Raw genomic sequence first — 27,779 nt, 5'->3', positions numbered from 1 at the left:
ACCAACCAAACGTTTTAAGGATAATGCTGTCGAACGTGGATCAATGATGAAAATGGAAACACATTACGAAATAAATTGGCCTGTTGCGTTTGACATATTCTCGATCAAGTACGAATTAACATCGGTTCGGTTGTTGGTTCCCATGAGAGAAAAAAACGTGCTGTGGCCGAAGTACGCCACACCGCACCGCACCGCACCGTACCATTTTATCAAAGACAATATCTCTCTGCCTCAATTAAATAAACGAAGAGAAAAGCGTCGGCTTGTAATTATTTCGGTATTTCCATTGATATATCGCCGAAAAATAATTTATATAAATTGCTCATCTAGCAATAGATTGCTGGGTGAATTGGATGCGCGTTGGCTATATGTCAGTTTATTGACCCTGGTTGCTTCCCTTTTGATGACAATATAAATTTAATTACACGAATTAAATCAACAATGTGTATCATAGCACAAACGGTTTCTGTGTGTGTGTGAGAGAGAGAGAGTGTGTGTTTTTTTGGGCAATTCAATGAGCCAAATTTAACGGATCCAATTTTCAAACGCTATTGCAAGTGGGAAAAACAAAAACCCAATAATTATGCATATTTATGCTCATTCAACTGGAGACACTCGTACGGTTCCATTCTATTTGGTGGCTTGTGTTTTTAGTTCAACGGCATCAGCAGCAACGGCACAATGCATCACAAAACAAAAGAAAGAGTCACGATCGGTCATGAGAAACCTATTGAACCGATACTTCGATTCTCTGCGCTGCGATGATAAAGCAAATTCGAGAATCATCCCACAGATACCAATTCCATACACAGTTTACAAATCAATAGCATCGTTTCATGTACGAAATTATCATTGTTTGCAACCATTTCTTTTGTTTTGTTTGCTTTTGTTGTTGCTGTGTTGATTTTTACGACAACAACGACAAAATAACGAATCAATGTTAGGTAAATGGTAGCATTTCAATGCGAGAGAGATGCTCTTTTTCGGTAATATTCACATTCAGACCGCATGCTGAGCGCGCAAACATATAACATCGCCCAGTAATTAAACGGTTGTGTCGCCGATATGCGAGCGTTTATCGTAATATAATGTCATTTGCATTGAATGTTTTTTTTTTGATTTCATTCGTTGTTGTTGGTCTTTAGTTCTTCTTTTTTTCCTTCGCATTTGGATTGCCATCAGCAACGCTGCTTGCGCGCGGTGAACAAACTCGCGGAGTGACAGAGATGAACAGCGATGTGTCACAAGTGTGATTTGGTCATCTGTTTCAATTCGCCACGGTAAAATCATCGATCCATAATCGCATTGCGACCAACTACGATGCTACACATTCAATTCGATTGCTGATCGCATTACTCATTTATTCACTCACTCGTATGCGCTCATGTTTGTTGTTGTTGTTGTTGTTGTTGCTTAGCTGTCGTTGCTCACATTCAGTCGGTTCATGTCTTTTTTTCACATCATTTTCTGATTTTGGTTCATTATTTCAATACAGTTTGAAATTTCCGGAAAAATCAAGACAAAAGAATATCCGTTTTCTCTATCCATCTCGGTGAAAAATACGGTGAGCGAGAGACCTTTCACATTTACATATTTATGATGTGTGCGCGCCGTTCGGTGTATATTCACAAGAGTGCTCGTGAACTGAATCAAGTGTGTGGCTGAAGTAAGAGTGAGTATGGACACCAGGTGCACGTAGTGCTAACACCATGCTCATTGCATAGCATGTACACACACACCCACACACACGGCATTCGGATCGATCATTGACAAGAGCGCCATAAATCTTTTCAATGTACGTATATTTCAGTTCAGCCACCCACATTTTAACGAAATTCAGCATTCGATCCGATTCAATCCGCGTCTTTTTGGATGTTGAAGTCGGCATGAGCACCGAAAAAAAGGGATGAATGTTTTCGGAAAAATGCTTATTCCATCAATTTCCCATGAAATCCACTTTCTCATCTTAAGTAGCATTTCCTCTTGATTCTGTGAAATTTCAATTATAGAATGAACGAACAAAAAAAAAACGCGTTTCTAAAAATATGTCCTTAGAAACAAAAATTCATTCAGAATATTCGCGATATACCGTTTGGTGATGTTTTAAGAATGGGTTGAGCGCGCACGGAGCATCAGCCTCGTTAATTACAGCCTATATGATTTCAATCGAAAGTTCTTTTGCAACATTGCTGTGAGTGTGCGAAAGAGCGTGGACGCGCGCGGGACAGAAAGAGAGTGTGAGATACGGAATAGTTCACGGTGAAACTGTTCTATGGCTAGAACAAGCCATGAGGTGCGCGCGTTACACTAGGCTTAATTATTATTCTCTTTTTTTTGTATTTTCACGTTTATTACATTTGCCCTTTTGTTATTGTTGTTGTTTCTCTTTTTTGCATTCGGAAACAGTTACTGTGATTGTACCTGCTTAGCAAGAGTGGGTTTGTTTGTGTGTGTGTGTGTGTTTTGTTTTTTTCCATTTTATGTGTGTTTTTTGCTTTCTGACAAAAAATAACCATTTTTATGCCTATATGTGTATTGTCATGTACCGATATCTCTGTATCGTCATCGCATTTTGCTTCATCATCAACATCGGCATAACAATAGATTACATACAATAAATGTAGAGAGAAAAAAAATAACGAATCGTATGTGTAATATTGTGATCGTTCGCCTCTCTTTTGCATTGTCTCTATCTCTATTCCAAACTGACCGACCGACAAAATAAATGCGACTAACGATACACAACAGTAGCAGCGCAACAGCATACACAAAAGAAAAAAAAAACTATATTTTTTAACAGATTTTTAAAAAATAATCAGTTATTGCGGAGATTTGGTCGCGAGCAGTCGATATTGAAAATTCTTCCTCGCACCAGACACATGACAATATCAGACCGTTTTTTTTCTACTTTTAACGGATGCGATTTTTGTTCAAATTCAATACGATTGAGAACAATTTTTTCCAACAACTGCCCAGAATAAAATCAAATCGACGGAAAGTGAATAAATTGATACATTTTTTCTCTCGTCATCATCAAGTGCAACAAAAATCAGTGCAAGTGAACTGTGTGAGAGAAATAAAAAGAAAATTGTGCACCTTTTTTTTTGGATCCTTGGCCGAGCCGTCCAACAGGTGCCTGCTGCTTTTCTTGACAAAGGATTACGGATATTTAAGGACTATACTACACTTAACAAGTTAGGTAAGAAAATACACAAATTTTGTTCAAAATTTTCGTTTCATTTCTGCAAATTGTGTGAAGCCACAGAAAAAATACACTTTTAGCATTGCCAATGGTTAAAGCATATTGAAAATGCTAAAAATACCCCTTTAAACGTTTCAAAGAAGAAAAATTATTTAAAAAAGGGTGAAACTGGTTTTTGATGTGTCGTTCCATCAACTTCTCAAACTAACTATTAATTTTCGGTGAATGAGCATGTATTCAATAAATGTTTATAAATGAAAAGTTGTTGAGACAACTTTGAATATTGATTGCTACTTACTACTGATTCCATATCGACTGAACGACAAAAAAAAATGTGTCAATCAGATTGACTCAATCCGAATATAGAAAACATGAAATTATTTCAACATATATTCAAATCAGTATTGATGCAGCGCACACTGTATGCTGCACACATGTAATAACTACACGCGTTTGAAATACACTCAATCAAAATGCCACCAAACAAGGGGAACCGCCAACCCTATAATTAGAATGTCGAAACCTTCTATGTAAATCGAATTTTCAGATCGAAAATAGTTTTATCCTTACAAAGAACTAGTTAATTGGCTCAGGAGTCGACAACAGCGATGACAAAAAAAAAATATTGTGAACGCACTAATAATCATATGGAGAATAATGCTGAAATGGGGTTGTTGACGAAACATGTCAAAGTAATTGAATGATATATCGATCATAATGTCGTCAGAGGGAATAGGACTTTTTACCACGGCAAAAAATGTGTTGGCACGAACAAAACAAAATTCCAACCATACATTATGGAAATGGTCTGGCTTGCGATGACGGCAATTGAACTCTGTGCGGATTCGTTTCGGGCCAATGTACCTAAAACGAATTGAGATGTTGATGTGTCGCCCGCGTCACTGGTCATCGTGCGCACTCATTCTTCTGGAGCGTCCTATTTCGAGTGGTGAAATAAAATATTATCGCATTTGGGTATCAACTCGAGGCCCTATCATCTTGTCATACATATTTAACGCAATGAGCGCCCAACGCACCAGTCAGTGAGAGATGGAGCGAACAAAAGCACATAAATAAATGGCAATATGTATAGTAAATTTTGCGAACTACAAAACTGGTCAATGACTCTAAGGAATGACTAATGAAAAAAATTTGTTCGTGTGTCCGAGTCCTGCAAACGCTCCAAGCGCCAACATGAAATGAACGCAGAAAAAAAAGCGAAACAAAAGTGAATAAATTCGTTTTGGCACAAAAGCGACGGCATTCGGCGAAAAATTATTCAAAATCAATCGCACCGTTGAGTGCTCCGCCCCTTGTGGTTTGACACCTTCGAGGGATAAAGTGAATGAACACGAGAGAGCCGAGAATGAGCAACAAAATTTATCAACCATGGAAATCACCACCGCAAAAAAAAAAACAACGACGACGACGGCAACAACAGTAACATGAATTTAACGATCGCAAACAGCGATTGCATACAATCGCACCGTTACATTTTTTCCCTCATTTCAAATGGTCACATCGTTATGTCCAGGAATCAAATGCCAAATACGAGCGCGCGCGCACGCCAATGTGAATTTTGCTGTTTTAATTAGTCGCCTGCAAACGCACACACCATTTTTTATTGTAGAGCATATATTTCGGTGCAGGTTTATTAAAATACGAAAATTTATTAAGCACATTCTAAAGCGACAGACGCCTACGTAAATTCTCATGGTGTGTAATTCATCTTTTTCATGCGCGTTTGAGTTCCCTCGTTCTGTTTACATTGCGTTCATTCGTTGCTGCTGTTGCTGCTGCCGCCGCCTTTTTAATGCCTCTTTATTTGTATACAATTTATTGCCGTTTTAAAAAAAAAGAAGCAACAAGCGATATGTGAATAGAACGCGCCAAACACAATGGTGACGATGAAATCAAAAGCGAAATGCGAATGAAGACTTACGCACACATTTGTTCTCGCGTACTGTCCGCTGAAGCAGCCAGTGAGCGTAAGAGTGAGAGCGATTTGGTGTGTTTGAGCTCATGTGAACGTGTTCTAGCGTTGCGAGCGAATTATTGCGCGATCACACATATTCCCCGAATCTCAGTCGCAATCGTAGCAGCCGCAGCAGCAGCGAGTATATTTTCAGGTGGATAAATAACTCATTGCGACGACGACAAAAGACCGGAACTCACTTCCGCCGATTGGATTTGCTGATTTTGTCACGCATTCTGAACTTTTTAGATATTTGTTTCGCTATTTTATCTCTCAGCTTTAGCGAGCGTGAGTTTAGATTTTTTCTATGCATGTGTATATGTGGATTTTTTGCTCTTCTGCATTTTTCACTCGCATTCGATTCGCTCTTTTCATTTCACTTCTTCATTTTCGTTCTGTTCATCGGATTCTATCTCTTTCAATAATTATTTGATTCGAAATAGAACAATATCGTAAATCAGAATTCATATTCCGATCAAACAGCAGATGCAGTAGAAAAAAAGAACGAAATTGTTTATTGCCTCATTATACGAAGCGAATCTGTTTGAACAATTGAGAGAGACACGCACAGGCACAGTTAAGTGCGAGTATCGCAAATGCATCATCAAATGATGCTAAAAAAAGGAATTTCTTTTCATTTTGGGTTTTCCCTTTAAAAACCACTCAATTGAAAGTCATCCAATTAATTCATTTCTCACGCGTCCGCACCCTGTACTCCATTCTTCTCGACCAAATTTGGCACGTGTCAACCATTCACAGTTGAAAAGGTACGCACCGCACCACATGCACACTTTTCATTCTTTTCGGAATTGGGAACAAGTGTCCGCTAAATATTGAATCCAAAAATACGCCACATTTTTATTAAATAGATACCGTTCGTTGTTATTGTCCTCTATGGTGAAATTGATTCATCAGTGAAATGACGATGACGACTCATGATAATTGTTTCGCAGTGACCCCATTTTTTTCCATTTTAATGATGATGATGTTTGAAATTTCACAATTTTGAAATTTCCTTTTATTTCTATCTCCATCTGTGTATATCGTTCTCTCTCTCCCGCTCCATCACACTTTTTGATTGAATTGGTTGGTTTTTTTTCTTGTTTGCATTTTTTTGTCTGTCGTGTGATTAATCCGTTCTTCGCAGCACTCAATCGGCCGATATGCATGACAAAATTTAAAATAGCACCTTTTAAGAGTGGTTAAGAGGTGGTGCTCTCTGGCATTTTTGTGTGTGTGTTTTCCAATTTTCGATCGAATCCATTTTCGTCAATGCATGCAAATGGTATTTTCTGATGGCCTCATACAGCTTATTTTTGAATGATACAACCACAACAACAGCATTGGCAGCGCAGTAGAGAAATAAACAGTAAAAAAAAAACTGACAAAATTTTACAATTGATATTTTTCGTTAAAATGATTTTGGATCAAGAATTTAGAAAATTATGCAATAATTTTCATGGGTAACGAAAAAATATCCGCTACTCTCGCTGCCTTAAAATGCCTCAAAAAATCGTAATAATAACATAACATAACATTGTTTTATAGCTTAACCTAGATTTTTTCTAGGTTCCCGTTCATCTTCGTTTTGTTTTTGTTTATTCAGCCTTTCCACAACATTGCATTTCACTGATTTTGATGTTCGTTTATTTTGCTCTTTTTTTTTTTCTTCTTTTTTCGTTTCATTTTCGTTTCCTTCCATTTGCACGTGTCTGTTGCTTGTGTGTCGAAAAACACAAAACAACCAACCAACGAAATAAAAAAAAAACACAACTGATTGTAGGTGCTTCCTCGCCAACAAAACCATGTGCATATGAACTACTATATCGAAACATTTTTAGTCACACACTCAATATTCAAAATATAACGAAAACAAAAATCTAGCAACATAAACAGAACAAAAAAATGCGTAAAAGACAGAAACTCTTGCCGAGCATATCGGAAGTTTTGTTCTTAGTTATTCTAATAAGGATCGCATCTGTGTTCGGTGAGTGTTCAATTCTTTAGCTTGAAAATAAGTTTGCACACAAATTGTTTGTATTTGCAATGGCATGCATCCGGTCGCATTTAAGTCATCCTCCGTGCACATAAACACACACACACAACACATCTATCGAGAATGTCCTTCTATGTTGCTTTTGTGAACCCTCGATACATACGTGTGTGTTTGTGTATGTGTCGGTTTGTACATGATGATGTGCATGCAGCATTAAGCACACAAGCTTCCTCTCTCGCTATCTTTTTTTTCCCTCCCCAATTTATGAACTGCATTTATTTTGTGTCAATTGGTATTTAGGTCAAACAACATGTAATAATGGACAAGGTAGAGTGCTATATGAACGTTTGCCAAATCAGCAGTTACAAGGCTTCGATGATGATGTGGTTCGTGATACAGCGCCACCATTTCGAGTGCTGGAAAAATGTCAAGATTTATGCTTACGCGATCGTACCGCTTCCAATAATTTGGTGCGAGCCTGCACAAGTTTTGACTTTCAACCGGGCAGCCGAATTGCATCGTATAGCGGCAGCGCCGAATATGAAGAATCAACATGCTATCTAACACGGGAACAGCCCGCTCCTGAGGGTATTGGCATATTGATGCTCGTACCAAACAGTGTCCATTTCACGGAAATTTGCTTGGCATGTAAGTGATGTGTTATGGTGCTAATTTTATTGGCTTTTGAACTCTTTCTCCATTTTGCCAAATTGCTGTGATTTTTTTTTTTTACATTTTTTCTCTTTTCTCACACTTCTACGTCTTTCGGCCCTGTGTTGTAAATTATAACTGGTAAAATTGGTATTCATCGAAATGTAGCGGGTCGGCCCGAACGTGAGTGTCCTAGTCGCCGATATGTATTCGAAAGACATCCACGGAAAAAGCTTAAACTGCCCGTATCAGATATTAAGGAAGTATGTCAAATGAATTTGCACCATTTTCAGTATTGTTTTGATTTCCAATTCTCTAACGGAATTCCCTTTGGTGCAATTCTTTTTTTAGATAACGGCCGCCAATCGATCGGATTGCGAAGATAAATGTTTGAATGAATTTTCGTTTGTGTGTCGTTCGGCGAATTTTGATTCGAATCTTCGTAGCTGTTCACTCAGTCGCTTCACGCGGCGAACGCATCCAGAACTCATGGAAGATGACCCAAACTCAGATTATTTGGAAAATACTTGTTTGAATGGTAATGTCGTTCAATGGAAAGTTTTATATCGCTTGTTAAATCAAAATTGATGGACTTTCGGAGAATTTGATGATGAAGATCAATGATTTTTAATGTGATTGATTGTCGTCCATTTCAGCGGAAAGACGATGCGATGGTTTGGCTGTGTTCGTAAAAGAGGAGAATAAACGGCTTGGTGGCCCATTCGAAGTGGATATATTCAATAACATGACCCTTGAGGAATGTCAAACGATGTGCGTCCGGGCCGAGAAGTAAGTAAATTTAAATGAAGAAGAAGAAGAAGAAAATCAATAAAATGAGGCACATCATGCCGATACAATAGTGCAATGAAACCATTGGAAATGACATTGCGATAACGACGATTCATATTTTGTATTGAATAACTGCCTGGCTGCCTCGACTCACTCACTGAACGAATGCGCACATGCAACAGCATTTAAAATTGTGTTTTTATTTATTTAGGTATTTCTGTCGTTCGGTTGAGTTCGACGATCAAACAAAGCAATGTATACTGTCGGAGGAAGATTCGATATCGCAAAAGGATGACATAAGTGTGAGCTCAAGTCCGACACATCATTTTTACGATCTCGTTTGTTTGGATAACCGTAAGTCATATAGTTCAATTTTTGTTAAGTGGCCCAAATGGCATTCGCATGCGAACACTTTGTGTCGCTGTACATGTATTTTTATAATTCTGATAAATCATTCTAAATCGACGAAAATTTTGCTTTTTTTCCCTTCTCGTTTTGTATTTCTTCGTCTCTTGTTGTGTATCTATTCATTTAAAATGTTCCGCACACCGAATGAATGAAATTAGAACGCGGTCAAGAGTATCCAGACAACTCAGGTACTTCGCATTTATTTTCTGGTGGCAGACGGCCTGATACAGCATTTCAACGATATCGCAATTCACGTTTGGGTGGTGAATTTCATTCGGAAATAACTGGACGTTCGCTGAGCGAATGTTTAGACGAATGCTTGCGTCAAACCAGTTTCCAATGTCGATCGGCCGTGTACTCGGATCGATTTAGAACGTGCCGATTAAGCCGTTACAATCAAAAAGATGGAATGCGCATTATTTATGATGCTGACTATGATTACTATGAAAATCTAATGCGTATGTATCACAATGAAGTAGAAACAGAACAAAACAAAGACAAACACATTTACCGTGATTTGGTGTAGTTGCTTTTTGGTGTTTACTGAAACAATATTGTTTTCTTTTCTCTCTTTTTTTCCCTACCTTGTACGCGCTCTCTGTTCAACCGATGTGAATTAATCGCCAATACACACAATTCACACTCACCAATCACTCTTATTCTCTCGTATGTCATCGCATCGACATTTTTTATCCCATTCGACATTGCAGTAGGTGGAGACGGAGACGATCGTGATCGACCAAACATGAACAGACCCGATTGGCAACCGCCTTATTATGGTAATTTTACTAATTGTTATTGCATTCAGAGAGTGATTCGTTTTTGCATGACAACGCGAACAAATCGACGAACAAAACACTTATCGTAATTATAATGCTTTTGGATTCAACAGCAATTCCGCAATTCCATTCATTAAATGAAAGGAGAGCGCGGGAAATAAGAACGATATCGATTCAACCAAGAAATTAATCCGTCGATTGAAATTGCATATAGAATTTATGGCTGTGTGTTTGTTTTGTTCTTTTTAAAATGATTTAAAGGTGACCGCGATAGAGACCGCGATCGGGACCGAGATAGAGATCGTAATCGTATCCCAAGCCGATACCCAGACGACGACCGCTATGGTGGACCGAATCGATATCCGATGGGCCCCGACCGTTATCCAATGAACGGTTTACGACCAGATGGTGGCAGCAGTGGATATGGTTCGTATATTGTGCTCATGTTGCAGTTTTGCAAAAGTCAAGGTTTTTTACTTTGTCTAAAATACTAAACGCATTTTTCCCATTAAAACAACAGACGAACGATATCCTGACTATATGGGCTTCGGCGGTGGTGGCGGCAGTGGCGGTGGCGGAGATGGATACGGAGGAGGAGGTGGCTATCGACCACCATATGGTGAGTTTTGTGCAATAAGCATTTTCATTGATTAGACTATACACATACAATATATATATATATATATTTACAAGTGAAGCGCTCTGAATTTCGAGTTCAAAGTCACAATGTGAACACATTTAACAGAGTAGCACATTTTATCTCGACTCTCAATCAAAACATGTGTTTGAAGAGCACACATAAAACGTGCTTCAATAGTCAAGTTGAATTAAAACCATTGTAACAAATCATAATAACTAATGAGAAGCACATTTCTCTGCTCATTTCTAAATATAAAATGGCTGCGATCGACCAAAATTGATTACAACGAGCATTGAAATCGTGATTTGATGCAGAGAAATGTTCTGCTCGCTTGATAAAATAAAAAAACGAAAACAATACAAGCATTTACTAAAACCAATTAATATGTAATTTTCACGCTATAAATCGACCAATGAAACAAACAAACTGAAACAAAACAAAAAATACTGAAAATAAAACATCAAAGATCGATATCCATACGAAGATCGCTATCGACCAGACGATCGATATAATAGCATTGGTGGCGGTGGTGGTAATAGATACCGGCCGGATGATCGATATGGTGGTATGTTCCCGCCAACGCGTCGGATTCCACCGCGTTATCCACCCGCTCGATATCCCATGGATAATAGCATTGGTGGTGGTGGTGGTGATATGGGAGGCCGTTATTATCCGGAAAATCGGTATCCAGATCAAAGGCCCGATCGTTACCCAGAATCCGATGGCCGATATTATGGAACGACCATAACTGGTACACGGTATCCAACATCTGATAACCGCTTCCCAGTTGGTAACGACCGCAGTCCAATCTTCATACTCAAGTACGGCAATCGATACGGAGGCGGAGGTGGAGGCGGAGGAGGCTCAGGTAACCTTAACATTTTCTCCTTACCGTTCGTCTTGTTGTGTTTGCATTTTCCCTTTTGTTTTTCCAGTTTAATGGCTTTTATTTTTGTCACATATTCATAACATCTTTTTTGTTATTGCTTTGCTATTGTTTGGTTTTGCTTAGTTGGAATTTCCATATTCACACCGTTTAACCAACAAACACAAGCGCACACAGGTTGTTTATTTTCATGATTCATATTTTGCTTTTGATTTTTATTAAAGGATCTACAAAATGATTTCATTGTGTGTAATGTGTGTGTGTGTGTGTGTGTTTGGGGCCGAAAAAATAACTAAAAAACTTCACATTCGAATACAATGGGCAACATTTATTTTCCGCAAACAAAAAGTCTGTCTATTGACATAAGTGGGTTGGTGTTTTTTTTTCTCCTTCTCTCGTTCCGTGTTAAATTATTATTGTTGTGCAGTCTCTGTGTGTCGAGAGAGCGAACGAGAGGAAGCAAGGAGCTCAAAAAGTGCGAGGAAAGGAAAACACACTTAGCGCAACTAGAATTACGTTTTGCGTGTTTATTTCGCGAAATCCCAAGAATGTTAGTGTTCCATTACAGCAAAACAGCTAGGCTCTAAAAATGGACTTCAGTTTAATGGTCTCTCTTTTGGTCTTTCTCTCTCTCTCTCCCTCTCTCTCGCTCAAACAGAATACATTTCATTCTTATTTGAACGATACATTCATTCACTCAACATCTCCCTTTCTCTCCCTCTCCCTCGCTTTTGCATCCAAACAAGTTACATTAAACTCTCATATGAACTGCGAGATGAAGGAACCGAAGAAACAGAAAAAAAAATTGCTAGAAATAAACAAAACACACTCACAGTCAGTTTCATTACACCAACAAAAAATATGAAATTATTAATATTATAACACGCCACATTTACATACATCAAACAATCCATCCATCCCATAAAATAGGCATTGAGATACGGGCGAACAGAACGAATTTAAAAAAAAATCCACGTATTTATATAAATAGAACAGAGTGAAAATTGAGTCGAGAACGTCAAATAATATTTACAAGCGCACATAAAAATACACACGCAAATGATCGACTCAACTTAAATAGTATGAAGTGAAACAGAGACGAGAGAAAAAAAAGGCATGCAAAAATTGAGTGAGGGAAGTGAGGAGAAGTTGAAATGGGATGAGCGAAATATTAAAAGAAGAAAAAAAACAACACTGGCAGATTCACAGCGACAGACAAAACACTCCAAAATTAAATGAACCAAACAAAAGATGTGAGCAATAATAAAAAAAGAATAACGAGAAGTAGAATAAGAAGAAGAAGAAGAAACGATACACACAAAACCAACAAAATAACTACGGATTCGCCAACTCACTCACTCTTTCAGCTTGAAAAGGGCGACGTAGTCTTGTTCGACTGTCAAATGCACCAAATCAACGATCGCCGAACAAAAACACAAAGTCGGGAAAGATTAGCAGAGAGCAGGGAGGGAGAAAGAGAGAGAGAGAGAGAGAGAGAGAGAGAGAGAGAGAGAGAAAGAAAAAGAAACACGAGAAACAACATACATACGGCGAATGTGAAACATCAGCATCGCCGTCGACGACGACAACGACAACGACGACGGCAGCAACAGCGGTGGCGGCGGCGGTAACAATAACAATAACAACAACGAAAATACAAAGGCACCACCACCACCGAAAGTAATAAAATTCATTCTGTGGTGTTCAGGTATTCTCAAGGTCATATCAAATGACTCCGTCGCTTCATTCACTCTCTCGCTTGCGCGCTCGCGCTCGCGCTCATGTCTGTGTGTATGTACAAAGAAATTTAAAATTGTGTATACTCACAATTTCTTATTCGGTCGAGATACACAGCGACAGCCATAGCCAAATATAAACGTGAATGGAAGTGGACAGAAGAGAGAGAGAGTGAGAGAGAGAGAGTGAGTTAGCGAAGAAAAAATAAAAATAAAAACTAAAGATATGGTTTTATATATGTTCATTGCTCGTTCATAGTACACCGTGTACATAGAATGAGACTCGTTGGCCGCTTTATATACGCCGCTTTATATACGCCGCATATACTCGATTTGTAAATACTATACTGTGTGATCGAGAAAACGAGCTGAAACGAGCCGCAAGAATGTGTGCTGTACGAGCAAGTGAGCGCGAGCGCGAGCGGGCAAGCAAGCCAGCCACAACCAGCCAACAGTGCTACGGCTCACAGAAAAGTGCTTTGTGCTTTCGCTCTCTCACTCTGTCTCACGGCGTAGTGTGGCAGTCGCACTTTTTATAGCCGCCGCTCACTGAAAGGGAAAAATGTGAATCGAAGAAATCTGAAACAGCGAAACTGAAACACAACGAACTCTAGCTCATACATAATATAATAATAACCTATCGACATATAATACGAAAACATGAACAGCGGAGCGCGCACACGATGTGTCTTCGTTCTTGGCCCGATACAAAAAAACGTATTTTCATACATTTATACATATAGATTTATATGCATTTATATTGAGACTTATGAGACATACACAATGCAGGAACGAACGAAAGACCGAGTCGCATGCACGACTTTGGTGGATGTTTCAAACGAACATACACTTCTTTCTTCCTTTTTTTTTTAGTTTTTGTTGCTTTACATTTCAAGTGTATAAACATAAATACATATCGAAATATATGTGTAAAATGTGAAGCATACACCAAATTCTATGTGAATACATATATCGATGTTATGATGCACAAAACAGACATTTAAAGTAGAAATCCTGCTCTACGCCAATAAACCAGACGCGCGAAGCAAAAATAAGCAATAGCAACAGTAATAATCACAACAAAATAATATATGTAACATGAAAGGAGTACGTTGTGTGTGTGTGTGCGAGAGAGAGGGATAGGGAGAAAGCGAATGTGAGCGACAATGACTGAGAACTGCACAAATACACACAATCAGATGGAGAATTTTTATGCAAGCGCATTGCTGCTACACACGATACCCATCAGACACACTGCAATGCCAATAGCATAGCATAATAAAGAGATAGAGTAAAAAAACGACGATGACGACGACGACGATGATGAGAAAAAAAAACGACCGTACGTTAACACCAAAAGAATTCAAAATGTTCCTAGTTTTTGTTTTTCGTTTCGGGCCGCATTGCATATTTATTTTTAAATCAACTTCGATTCTTCGCCTTCATTCAGCTTTTTCTAGTTCTATAACTAAACTATCGTCAAAACCTCTATGTACACGATATATGTGGTGTACATGCTACAATGTGTGAAATCCAATACTCACCATTATTCATAAGAGAATCATGCACACACCATCACTGCTGCTGCTGCTGCTGCTGATTTTTGCCTTTAAATTGTAATCCAATAAGTATCGTTTGTGTTGCGCGCTGCATTTAAACAAATCCCAATCTACATGAACGAAAATGAACTGCACTCTTTCGTTTCGAAACAACAACAACAACGAAATAATAATGATCTAATCAGTGGCTTTCCGTCGATTCTTTTTCTCTGTTTTGTTCTTGTTTCTTCCTCTTTTTCTTCCCGACAGCGGAGCAAAAATAAAATCCTGTGTATATGTGTGTGTGTGTATTGTTTGTACGAAATTTCGACGACCGCAAACAAAATCCGATTTCGACTTTTGATTAATTGCACCAAAGTGTTTCGTTTTTTTTTTTCGTTCACATTTATTTTGCAAAACACCTTCAATGAGTGCCTGTGAGTTTGTATGCGTTAAGCATGGAAAAGCCGGAGGCAAAAGCCGACACAAAGTAAATATCGTGTTTTTTTTTCCTGTTATTTTGAAAATTTTCAACACGAGCAATGATTTTTCTGTTTCTTTTTCTACTGCAAATAACTCAACACTTTAACGGAAATGAACACTTTATAACACGGCCGCAACACTGATCTTATAAGAATCCATCGGGGACTGTTGTTGCTGTTTGCCTTTCGTTTTGAAAATAGTAACAGCCGTTTTTCCGTTTTGTCCTGCGTGTTTCGCTCAAGCGCTTTCAAAATGAACGGTTTCAAATCTGTCGCAACGGAAAAATCGAGAAAAAAAAAACTCGAACCAAAAATCAGATGAGAAGAAAAACCAAATTTTCGGTCGTAATAGAAGAGTAGAGATGCACGATATGTACACTTAAACCATCGCCTCTCTGGTCATATGCACGGGGGAAAATTATATCATGATATATTGGCGTTGTTTCGTGAATCCGTCTGCGTCTCAATGCGCATTTTACGATACATATAATAATAATAACGAACCGAGAATGAAAGAGATACTCAACACACTGAACTCAATACGAGAACTAAACAGTGTCTCATTGTGTGTGCACCGAGCAACCTATATCGACTGACAACACTCTCAAACCGAACGGCTTGTGTGTGCTCTTGGCTCTCACTCTATCGAGCGCGCCGTTGTCGGATGGTCTCGGATAGTTTTTTCTTCTCTTTTCTTTCTACTTCTTCTTCTTCTTTTCTTCCTTTCTTTCTTTATAATTGTTGTTGCTGGGCTTAGTAGTTTTTTTCTCCTTCTTCTTCTTCTTTGTTTCTTTCAACGCGGCTTTCTTGTACATTCCTTCCTATGCCGTCGTTGATTCGTTCGTTTCGCTCATTTTGGTTGTGACTCTTTCGATTTGAATCCGATGAAATGGATAATCACGTCGCTGACAACAAAAACAACAACATCAAGCCCGAACGGGCGAACTTACGTACGAACAAAATATCAATCACAGTGGAGCGGTTCCTTCGCCTTCTTTATAGTTGGCCAAAGATAGATAGATAGATAGATAGAGTGAGCTTTTTGTTTTATTCGAGTTCTGCATTTCTCTCCCTTGTGCGATATCGAGGATATAGAGTGTGTGTGTGTATGGCGATTAACACACGGGGTCTACGGTCGCTCGACGACATTTTTTCGGGTTGTTTTCTACTTGTCGATTTAAATGATTACATATATTTGCTGAAATGTCATTGACATTCAAAAAAAAAAAGCTGAACAAAAATATACACTATTCATATTCCGTCATCCACGCGCGCGTTCTGGGTATCGTGTTCATTATGCGAACACCATGTTTGCGGACATTCGAAAAGATGAGGTTTTTTCCACCTCCCCATCTCCAGATTGTTGTCGACATCGTCGTTGTCGACATTGCTGCTGCTGCTGCCGCGCCCGCTGCCACCTCTGTCGTCATCTTCGCTGAGCTCAAACCATTTCACAGTCTTTTCTCATTTTTGTGTGTCGATTATTCATTTATTTCTTATAACACTGGCATAGTATAGCAGCATTGCGCACATTTGCCAATGACGACGATGAAGAAAATGACGCGAGCGCGCACGCGAGAACCGACAAACAAAAATAAAGTCGAGTTAATCCAAATAGAGAGAAACCTCGCGTGGCTCTTTCGTCAAGTGCAGCGACAACAGAGACAAAACATACAAGTACATGGATATAACATACCGACTGGAACGGGCAAACGAACGAGAAATGAAGAAAAATCGTCTTTGGCATGGAGAGTGAGAGAGAGAGAGGGAAAGAGAGAGAGAGAGAGAGAGAGAGAGAGTACAAGTACAAGTACAAGTACAATCTAAAGACAATGAATAAATATAAAAAGTGTTATGCGCCATCAGGCGACTACGCTTCATAAAGCATAACTACATAGATCTGATCGCTTTCGTTATTTGCGTTAGCCGGTTCGCTAGCCTACAACGCTCTCTATCCATGAGCGAAAGAGAGCTTGCAATGTTCGCCATTGTTGTTGTTGCTGTTGCTGCTGCTGCTGCTTTTTTCGCGTTGAACATTCGAGAATGAAAGTGTTTAGTATGGAATGCGCTGCTCTTATTGAATAAACTCTATTCTTTGGGTTCGGTACACAGTGAATGCGTGTAATATCACTTGTCGAACTTGTTAGTGTGTCTCAGTTGTTGTTGCTGTTTTCTTCTTATTGTTCGCCGTTTTTGATCGCTTTGCACTCTGGAAATGTCTGTGGAAAACCCAACACACAAAGCAATTAGCAATCATCATCATCTGCTGAAAATGCTGTGTGTGCTTTTCGTCACGCTGAGATACAGAGAGATAGAGAGAGAGAGAGTACGAGGTTGGAATAGAGTTGTTCGCGTGGCTCGTCTCAATCGCGACAGCGCGCGATCTTATTTTTCCATCTCTCATCTGACACAATGGTACGATGACAAAGACATGTTGTTAAATCAGCAATCCATCGAAATGTGTGAAATTTTCGCGTAATGACGGTTATTCCATACGTTCTCGTTGTTTCTTTTATTATTATCATCATTTTTTCGCCGTCTTTCCCCCCCGATTCTTCTATTCTTCGTCTTCTTCTTTTTTTCTTTTGGGTTGGTTGGTTTCTGTTTCTATTATTATTGTGTGTTTTTCTTTTATACATTTTGCGCTCATATTTTATATTATTATATTTTTTTTTTCGAAAAAAAAGAAAAAAATGACTTACAACACACACATTTCGATTTCTTTTGTCTGCTGATGCCTTTCGTTCAATAAAAAAAACATGAATTGTTTTTTTTCGTTCTCTTCTGCTTCTCCATCTTTGTGTTGTTATTCGTTTCTTCTCTGTTACCTTCTTCTACCTTCTTCGCTTTTATTTATATACACTTATTGTCGTTGTTGTGTGTGTGTGTGTGTATGTGTGTGTTCTGCGCGCATATGACGAACGTTGATCATTTTTGTATATTCGCTCATCCATTGGTTACTATGGCGGAAAGATTCGTCAGCGCTGATGTTAATTAACAGCAGGTGAATTTGAGGTGGATTTTTTTATTCACTTCTATATGTTTCCCATTCGTTTTTTTGTGTCTTCTGTTTGATTGAGATTATTGTGTTGTGTTTCTTTTTTTGCTCTTACGTATTCCAGGTTTTCAACCTGATAGTTGTTAATTGCTCATGTATACACGTTGGCCTTTTGAGCATGTATCCGTGTTTGTGATTGTTTCCACAATCTAAATGAAACGAGTGAGCGAGCGGGCGGGCGGGCGAGTGAAAACAGGCGAGCATGTTGTTTGCAAGTTTTGGCGTTGGAACCACGTGGCCCAGCAATAAATCTTGATCTCTGTGATTTGCTATTTTTAGTCACACTCCAAAATTTATGCAAACACTCGTTCTATCTTCATCGATAGACGAATTCGTCAAATGTTATGTGTGTTTGTATGATGGTTCTGCTGCTGCTGCTTTACCATGGTCTTGACTGACGGCATTAACATATTCAGTGATTCAACTCACGTGAATGTGTCGACGAAACAACGAAAGAGGAAGAGAGACGATGTCACTCACATCGAACTTGAGCGCATAAATGCGAACGCGCGCGCGCGCACCCGTCCATCTTTTCGTTCATTCGCATTGGAGCGCGCGCGCGCGCGCTCACTCGCATACATGTATTTGCCTAGTGTGCTTCTATTTACATTTTAACTTCAATTTAAATTAATTTCTCAATGGATAATTTATGCAATTAGTATCGATTGCGATTGCATGTGCACGTTTAAGTCATCGCACATTTGGCGACTCGGAGCACAGAGCGAGAAAGAGTTAATGAGCGCGAGTTGCGCGCATTTTGCGCTCACGCACTTGCCAATTGAACGCTCCACAACGGTTTTATGGTTGCGTTTGACGATAAAGTTTTCGAGCACGAACGCTTTTAATGCAATATATTTGCCGCACTCCGTGTATTTAGTATGGTTTACAACCTTGTCATGATTAGTATTGCTTTTTGTGTCTGCCGTCGATGCCGTTTACTATGTGGTAGTGGTGATGGTGGTTGTTGTTGTTGTTGTTGCTGCTGCTGCTGCTGCTGCTGCTACGCTATTTTTTTCGTTGCTCACTTTGCTCATTTCATTCGTTTGCACAGTAAACCGAATCGTAAATGCTCTTGACTTACAAGTTATGTTGATACAATTTCGTTCGAAAGTCATTGACATAAATACAAGACAACTGAATTAATATCGCATACTCATACTCTCTCGTTCACACTCACAATCTGTTGTTCGATTCAAACGAGATCTTTTATCGGCTCAGGGCACATACACACACAAACACTATATATTGTATGTGGCAATAACAGACCCGAAAATAGAGAAAAGGCGAGTAGGAAAAAAAACAGCACAACATACATATACACAACAAAATGAAACAACGATAAAACTATGAGCAATGCGACGACAGCATTTATGGCAGACGAAATGATTTCTCAATACCATTATGAAGTCTGTGTAGTGCATAAACTTTTGCCCCATATTGACTGTGCGGCACACTCATTGTTTTTGTATATATTTCGTGATTTGCATTCGACAGTACACACGCGTATGATGTGTGTTTGTGTAAAATTCGGCGCCGAATGATCCGTGGCACAATGGGTTTTTTTTAAATGGGGAAAAATGGGCACAAACATGCATATGCAGAGCACAACAATGTTTCATATGACTTGTTTTTTGCGAATCGATTATTAAAATGAAATGTATGAACGCATGTATTTTCTTCATTTAAATTTAGGCTATGATCGATATGGACCGCCGCCGATGTATGATCGAGGTTACAACCGGTTCAGCGGACGGGATCCTGTAAGATTGAATTGATTTTTCTGTTGTCTGTACCATTGACATTTCATGTGGTCGAATTTACATTGCCTTTTTTTTTTTAAATTTGCATCACCCAATTGGAATAGTATTACTATGAACGTGCTCGTCCCGGTGCCGCATTCCCACCGTATGAGATTCCACATCGTCCTGGTTTTGGTATGGGCTATGATAATTCGATAAATAGCCAATTCGGTGATGGTTTCGGCGGCTATGGACCACCACGGCCAGTTACATCACGCTGCGAAGAAAATGACACATTCAAACAGATTGGATCAAGGCAACGCATTCGACGACAATACATCCGACGCATTGTACCAGCAGCATCGTTATTGCATTGCCAACGCGAATGCATCGAGGCTAAAGATTTTATATGCCGTAGCTTTAACTATCGCGAAACAACCGTATTGTATGAAAGTGATCCGGCTGCAGCGGCAAACAACAATGCTGGCCGTGAACGTGAACGCGAAGTAACCAATTGTGAACTAAGTGACCGAGATACAAGGGAATTAGATTTACAAAATCCAACCATGTTCGATACGAGCAGCTTTGACTATTACGAACGCAGCAATGCTCGAAGTGGCTCAGACACTGAATGCTTAGATGGTGAGTGCGCATTGCAAAAATGAATGACGCCGTCGTCAACGTCGCCGTTGTGTTCTACACAATGTGAATGATGACATTCAATGTTGCAATTGTTTACAATTGTTGATTGGTTGCCGTTTTGCTTCTTGTTTTTTTCTCATTTTCAGTTTCACAAACGTGCAATGAAGACGGTATGGAATTTACGCTGAGAACACCGGAAGGATTTTATGGTCGCATTTATACATACGGTTTCTATGATCGGTAAGACAATAGACCAAGACTATAGAGGGAGAGAGAGAAAGAGAAAAAAAAACCATGTCGAGCTCAATTCATGATTATGCAACCAATTATGTATTTCTAGGTGTTTCTTCCGTGGAAGTGGCGGCACTGTAAATGTTCTTCGTATCAGCGGCACTCAAGGTTATCCCGAATGTGGCACACAAAGGGTAAGGCAATTTAAAGTAGATCACATCACATCACTGTCTCTCGCTCTTGCTCTCTCTCTCTCTCTCGTTTGTTGTATATTTAATACGTGTAGCGTATGTATATGCACAAAGAGAGTGTGTAAAGAAAAGATGCTTTCAATGTTTATGACGCACATGTATATTTTTCTTCTGCTGTTTTCTAGTACGGTGACACGATGACGAACATTGTGGTTGTGCAATTCTCTGATAACGTGCAAACTGGTCGTGATAAGCGTTTTAATTTGACTTGCATATTCCGTGGTCCGGGCGAGGCAGTCGTTACATCTGGATACATTGGGGCTGGGTAAGAATTTCATGTGCATGGTCAAAAGAAACGTTTTTGTTCTACTCTACTGTTGCATTTAACCGACAATTGATCTCGGTACGCGCAGCGTTCCGCTTCAAGCGAACGAGCGCGAGCGCGAACAAAAAAATAAATAAAGCAAATTGATGGTCGCCATTGAATGAACTAGTTTGTGTTGAGCAGAGAGTGTGAAATATGTACTTACGAGCAAATAATTCGCGTTGGAATTGATAATGATCATTATTGAAGTTGAAAGTTGAATAGAGTATAGAGTGATCTTATTAGAGTCTTGCTTTTATTTTCTTATGCTTTTGTCATAGTTAATATTTTTGTATTCAGTATGCAAGTATATATGTAGCGTATTGTGTGTAGTTAAGGCGGCAGTAGACTGTTGTGTTTTGTTCGTTGTCATCGGCGACGGCGGCGGGCAAATAACGACGGCGACGCTGCTGCCGTCGACAGTTTAATTTTGTCATTCATGGAATTGTAACTGACCTAGTTTATAGCATTATTTCTCCTCTTATCTCGGTGTTCTTTTGCCTTTCGCGTAATTCGTAGATATCAATGTTTATTTATTTTGTTGTTGCTGTTGTTGTTGTTGATGCTCTGATGTGTGCTTTAATATCTTTGAACACGCTTCTACTTTCCGCATTTCTCCGTAAATTTAGTGTATGTAGTTTATACAAACCGTAGAATATAGATAACAATCTTTTGTTTATTGTCTGGGCGAAGAGAAGGCTGATAAAAACAAGCAGCACACAGACACACACACATACAAAAATTGTGCAACTTGCCCATTTCAACCACGTTTTTGCAATCAACAATTTGAATACAAAAGAAAATTCGTGGTTATCATTCAGCCGTTTCCGTTCGATTTGAATTCACAGTCAAATATTTTATTTTTGTTCTGGTTTTCTCTCTTTCTCTCTCCCTCTTCGTTCGGGTTTTTTTTTAATGCAGTCGACAATTGGATTCAATTTTAGATCAAATCGTCGTTGAAAATGCGCTCACTTGACTATCAAGTTAATGGAGTCGTGGCATTTTTCTACATTAATTCTTTCTTCTGTATTTTTTTTTAATTTTAAATTTAAGGCACGAACGAACGTTTGCTACTGATAATAATTTATAGTCGACATTGAGATAATTCCGCGTTTCATGTGAAAGCTATTTGCAAGACGAAAGAGAAATGGTCAATTATCACGCTGGAAAAAATGTCTTTCTCTCTCTCTCTCTCTCTATCTCTCTATTTTTCTCTCTCTCTCTCTGTGTGTGTGTCTGAATGTTTGTTCTTTCTGTTTCGATTTTCCTCTTATTTTGCGTTTCTTTTTTTCATTTTTTTTTAGCAAACGAAGACCCATGAGGCGAATGCATATTTTATATGAATTTGCTACGGTTAATCCAATGCAATCAGTCTGCTAGCCTTAACGAATGCAATTCAACAACGCCAATACTACGTATCCATTTTATTTTTGTTTGGTCGTTTGCATTTTCATCAAATCCAAGAAAAGATACAATCGTTCATACATTTATTACTCTCGTTTCGACTTGAAAAAAACTTATGTCCACATCAAATCGAATGAAAATGAAAACAAAATCGAATCTCAACATAAAAAAAACCCTTTACGCGTTTACTTTTATCGCGCATAAATTTTTCTGTCTGATAAACTTCACGCACATTTTTTCGAAAATTAAAGAAAAAACGAACAAATAAACCAAACCGAAAGCAAGAAAGAAACATACAATGCACATTCGGCAATTGTCTCTTTGTCAATGCTATTTCTGACCCCGATTCGAAATTCGCATCCAAATTCCACACACACACACACACACACACACTTACGTTGAACAATCGCGCACTTTACTGTGCAAAGGTAAATGATTTTCCATTTTCATTTTATTGTTGTCATTAACGTGATTGTTCATCGATTGGCGCATTTAACCTTCAACTTACGCAGAAAAAAAATAAAGAAAATAAAATACTCTTCTCATTCTCGCCCGTAACCAAAATTCAAAGCATTGTTGACGGTTCTGTTTGGGTTTTTGTATTTATTTGCATTCGAATTCAAGTGACAACATCTTAATACTCATTTGTTGCCACCATCACCACCACCACCAACACCACCTCCATTCAGTCAAAAATAAAAATTAAATAAAAACAAATCGGTGATATGTTAGCAAATCATTACCTCAGCTAAAAGGGTCATTAATACCATTTACCAACAACAAGAAACAGAGAACAAGAGAAGAAAAAAAAAACGCAACAAAAACGTGATCTTTTATGAGCATGACTTCATCTTTATCTTTATATTTAAGAGAAGCAAAAAAAATCCCGCATAAAGACGGAACAAATCGAATATATCTCGCTTGTTAGACTGTAGGAACATAGCGAACCAAACTCATAACAAAACTAATATTTAAATGGCACTTTCAATTTCAACTAATTCTGTAGACGCTACTAACATTGTTGGCATAAATATGACCAAAAATTATCCTTTGAAAATATCATTTCGACCTTTTACCATTGAACCGCGTGCGCATATACACATTGTGATGCTTTTGTCAGACACATCCATCCACAAAACGGCTCGTGCGTGCGTTCACAAACTCGAAATGATTGATGCCGAAACTGCCGATAGACAGGTTTCTCGCAGATTTTTAAAGGATAATGAATGAATGCGCATCCTTTTCAAAAAGTTTTAACAATATTGACAGATCGGGCAGCCCCATTCCCATCGAATATTTGCCAGCCGAAAATACGCTAAGCTCAAAAGTGCGGCTCATGATCCTCTATCAGAATCGACCAACCACCACAATTGCTGTCGGCGATCCGCTCACACTTCGCATTGAATCACAAGACGGATATAACCAATTGACCGACATTTTTGCAACAAACGTCGTGGCCAGAGATCCATACTCTGGACGAAGCATTCAATTAATTGATCGTTATGGGTGAGTGCTCGAAATTGCATTGCAATTGCGATTGATTTATTGCTGTTGTTTATCTCCAATTTCCATTTCTAAATTCAAATTTTCTCTCCACAAACCAGTTGCCCAGTCGATCCGTATGTGTTCCCGGAATTGGATAAATTGCGTAGCGGTGATCAGCTGGAAGCTCGTTTCAATGCATTCAAAATACCCGAATCGAATTTCCTAGTGTTTGAGGCAACGGTACGAACGTGTCGCGAAGGATGTCAACCAGCGTACTGCCAGAGTGCATCGGGTCGAAATGAGCCATCATTTGGACGTCGAAGGCGTTCACTCAACGATACTGTCGATGATAATGATGTGTCCGAATCGAAACGAATCAATGGAACACTGATCGAAGGTGCAAAACGTAAAAATGCAACCGGCGACGACGATGATGATGACGAAGAAACGATCGATTTCCCCGAACAAGTTCGCGAAATGATCGAAGTATTTGAATCACGTGAAGAAATCGAAAATGAATCGGTCCCAAGAAAATTGGTCGCTCCAACGGAAACACTTTGCATCTCACCATCCGAATACCATGGTTTGGTTGTGGCTATCGTTTTGCTAATGCTACTGTTGTTCAGCATAACATTGGCGGCTGGATTAGCATATCGTCGCTATTGGAAAACAATGCTAAAGAATCGATCATTTGACACCGCATCACCGGTCCACTCATTTGTACCGTCTGCGCTGCATCAGAACATGAACGTTTCCAGTCATCAGTTTAACGCATCAACTCGGCACGGAGCTTCACTTGGAATTGGTTCAAGCGGCGGTCATTTGAGCGGCATTCGACCAAGCTTATCACTCATAAATGGAACACTTCAAAAAACTTTCGCTACTGGGTGAGTACCGGAACACAGCTGTTATCGAATTCGACCTAGATTTTCGCGTTTTTTTTTGTTCTTTCTTTAAGAAAATTGCGCTTTTTTCTTTAAAAAGACGAATTTCTGAACTTGACTTTAAACTTGACTCCAATTTGTTTCTTATGTTCAAATCTAGGAATTTAGCGCGCATAATGAAAAGTGAAAATACAGTTACGGAATTTGATGATCCGAGTGAGCCAATCTATACGGATCCATCGATGTTTGAACGTTCCAGGTAAGCCACATCTACCCAAAGCAGCGATTTTTATTTCTTCTACTTCTTTCGAAACAATCACACAAACAATACATAGCCGATGCAAAACTGAATTTCCATTTGCACAACGTCTATCTCGTTGCGATGTGTGAAACAAATTCAACCCGTTTTAATTGAAATTCTAACTAACTTTTTACAGAGTTTAACGCACGATCATTGTGTTTTCAGATCAATGAACAGCATTTCGATTGATCAGCCCTAAAAATAGCCGCACGAAACGCAACAACATTCGGAAGAAACAAAGCAAATAACATCATCAACAACAAAAATTAATTTTAGTTGGCATTCTTAACAAAACAAAACAAAAATCTCAAGCAATAGTATTATTGATGAAAAATTTCCGTTTAGTTTTTAGAATATAGTTTAATGTAGCTAAATGAAAAGAGAAATTCAAGGAAGACAACACACAAGTACACACGCACGCACCCACTCACAAATCTTCCAACAATAATTTAGTTTAGAGAAACATAGAAATTTTTTCTTCGGCATTAAAATCACACACATTCACACCCATGACACAAACAACACACACACTCACATTATTTATATGCGATTTTTTTCCCATTTCGTTTTCAAAGAATGACATAAACCGAAAAACAAAAGTTTCTATCTTGAAAGAGAGGAAAGAAAAATGGAATTTTCACATAATTTTTTTTCTTTTATTCTTTTTATTATAAATGACGAGCTCATGATGTTTTAGATTCTGTGATGTCGAATATTATTTTATGCCGGAGCCCAGCGACTAAAGTCCATAGACTGAATTGCGCTGATAGCAAACTAAATGATTTGTTTTTCCCCCCCCTCTGAATTCGGTTGTTTTCTTTTCTGTCACTGCACTTGAATCATTTTTTTTTCTTCTGTGCAAACACGAAATACAACATTTAAAAAGAACATATCATACTGTGCACGTATCCAAATGTAGTTGAAATTCGTTTTCGATGACCTCGAATTAATGTCAAAATTATACAATATCTGTTTTCAGTGCAGCAAAACTTGAAACTATTTTGAAGGCATTTTGCGGACTTTGTCATCGCTCCCAAGTGGAGGATGGAAAATGCGTTGGTGTAAAAGCTGAAGAGCGCCAATACGTACACTCACACACACACACCCCAAATGATTTCAGTGGCGAAAGGGAATAAACTGTAATTTTCCCAAAAAACCAAATCAACCTCCTGTCAACATGTCAACAACAGAATATCTTACGCTAAAAACACATTCTCACATTACATCACATAATTTGGTCATTGAAATGCCTCACTTACTTTTCAGGTTCTCTATATAAAGACTCGAATTTGCGTCCAAACATGGAATTTTCGCAAAGCCTCTTTGATTTCACTTTCCTTCTTTTGAATATTTTTTTCTAAATAAAAGTTCCGTTTTTCGTCACTGGAATGAATTGAGACTAGATCGATTCGACACGTTGTTCAACACAATAATAATTGAGACATTAAATTAAATGAATTGGCTGATTCGCCAACAAAAAAAAAAAATAGAGCTAACAACTGACATTATTTCGTTTGCTTCATTTGGATGCGTTTCACAATGCATCCAAGAGCACCCAAATTGATCAAATGAACTTCATGGCAAATGATTTTCGATAGGTTGATAGACATGAAATTTCGAATTACAATTCATTTTTACTATACTTATGCACCCGCACCCAACAAAATCAAAATGAAAAAAATAATAAAAGAAACCGAAAAATCCGTTCCAATCGATCACCTATGAGACAATCGATGCCTTAATCTTAATTCTTTATTTAATACTGAGGAAAGTAGATGATATATTTAAATAAGATATTTAGATTTTTGTTTTAACATTGAGACCATCTGATTTTGATGCGAAAGACAACTACAAAAAATAGCAGCAACAAACAAGGATTTTTGCATTTGTGCACCACTTTTTAGTTTGATAAAAACGTATATGATCTTCGATTGATTGAGACAAACGAGATACATAGATGATGCAGAGAGGTGAATGGACCGACATCGACACCGACGATCGGCAAATAATCTACCTTCTACGGCAACTATAGTTTTTTTCTCCCCCATTAAATTTTAAGTTCCAACAGAAAAATTGAAAGAAAAAGAGCAGTATTTCTATATTTCATAATGATTACGTTGTCAGAGAGATGCGCCTTCCATTTTACAATGTATGTGTAATTTTAAATATATATTATATGCATAAATTTTATATAATCAGCTAATGTTTGTTTTTTCATAACCGATTAAAATAGAATTTGCAGCAAAGAAAAAAAAACCTAAACATTAAACAGTTTTCTTATCTTGTCATTGGCCCTGAATTTGTTTCTCTTATTCTATTCTCTTCTTCGTCGTCTCTTCGGATAGAAATGATGAGGAATCAACATGTGTGCACGATTTCAACCGTATCTAATGTTTTC

General features: G+C 38.4%; 2 protein-coding genes across 5 annotated transcripts in view; one reads left to right on the top strand and one right to left on the bottom strand.

The window, feature by feature from the left end:
* LOC129577401 (ecdysone receptor) overlaps nt 1–15,676 on the bottom strand; it is a 58,461-nt gene extending 42,785 nt beyond the window's left edge. Inside the window, exon 1 of the mRNA XM_055464365.1 lies at nt 14,607–15,676. The gene's annotated coding sequence lies outside the window, so the exon portion shown is untranslated. The remainder of the gene's footprint in view (nt 1–14,606) is intronic.
* Nucleotides 2,586–27,643, top strand: LOC129577399 (uncharacterized). Of its 4 annotated transcripts, none has more exons than XM_055464355.1 (21): nt 2,586–3,199; nt 6,961–7,164; nt 7,474–7,821; nt 7,993–8,087; nt 8,176–8,362; nt 8,481–8,613; nt 8,825–8,967; nt 9,180–9,479; nt 9,732–9,800; nt 10,062–10,226; nt 10,321–10,419; nt 10,907–11,308; nt 19,833–19,900; nt 20,005–20,521; nt 20,668–20,761; nt 20,862–20,946; nt 21,129–21,268; nt 23,981–24,217; nt 24,316–25,083; nt 25,241–25,339; nt 25,518–27,643. In XM_055464355.1, exons 2-21 carry the CDS (start codon nt 7,083–7,085, stop codon nt 25,522–25,524), a joined length of 4,038 nt encoding a protein of 1,345 aa, XP_055320330.1. In that variant the 5' UTR covers nt 2,586–3,199; nt 6,961–7,082; the 3' UTR covers nt 25,525–27,643. The 4 variants fall into 4 exon arrangements, with proteins under 4 accessions (XP_055320330.1, XP_055320328.1, XP_055320327.1 ...); XM_055464353.1 differs by having other exon boundaries at nt 25,547–27,637; XM_055464352.1 differs by having other exon boundaries at nt 23,963–24,217; nt 25,547–27,637.
* Nucleotides 27,644–27,779: the final 136 nt, after the last annotated feature.

Source organism: Sitodiplosis mosellana, unplaced genomic scaffold (genome assembly GCF_009176505.1).
Source record: "Sitodiplosis mosellana isolate CC-2019 unplaced genomic scaffold, AAFC_SMos_1.0 Smas_scaffold_6197, whole genome shotgun sequence".
In the NCBI taxonomy this organism is placed as follows: domain Eukaryota; kingdom Metazoa; phylum Arthropoda; class Insecta; order Diptera; family Cecidomyiidae; genus Sitodiplosis; species Sitodiplosis mosellana.
This window is presented reverse-complemented; position numbering and strand designations above follow the sequence as displayed.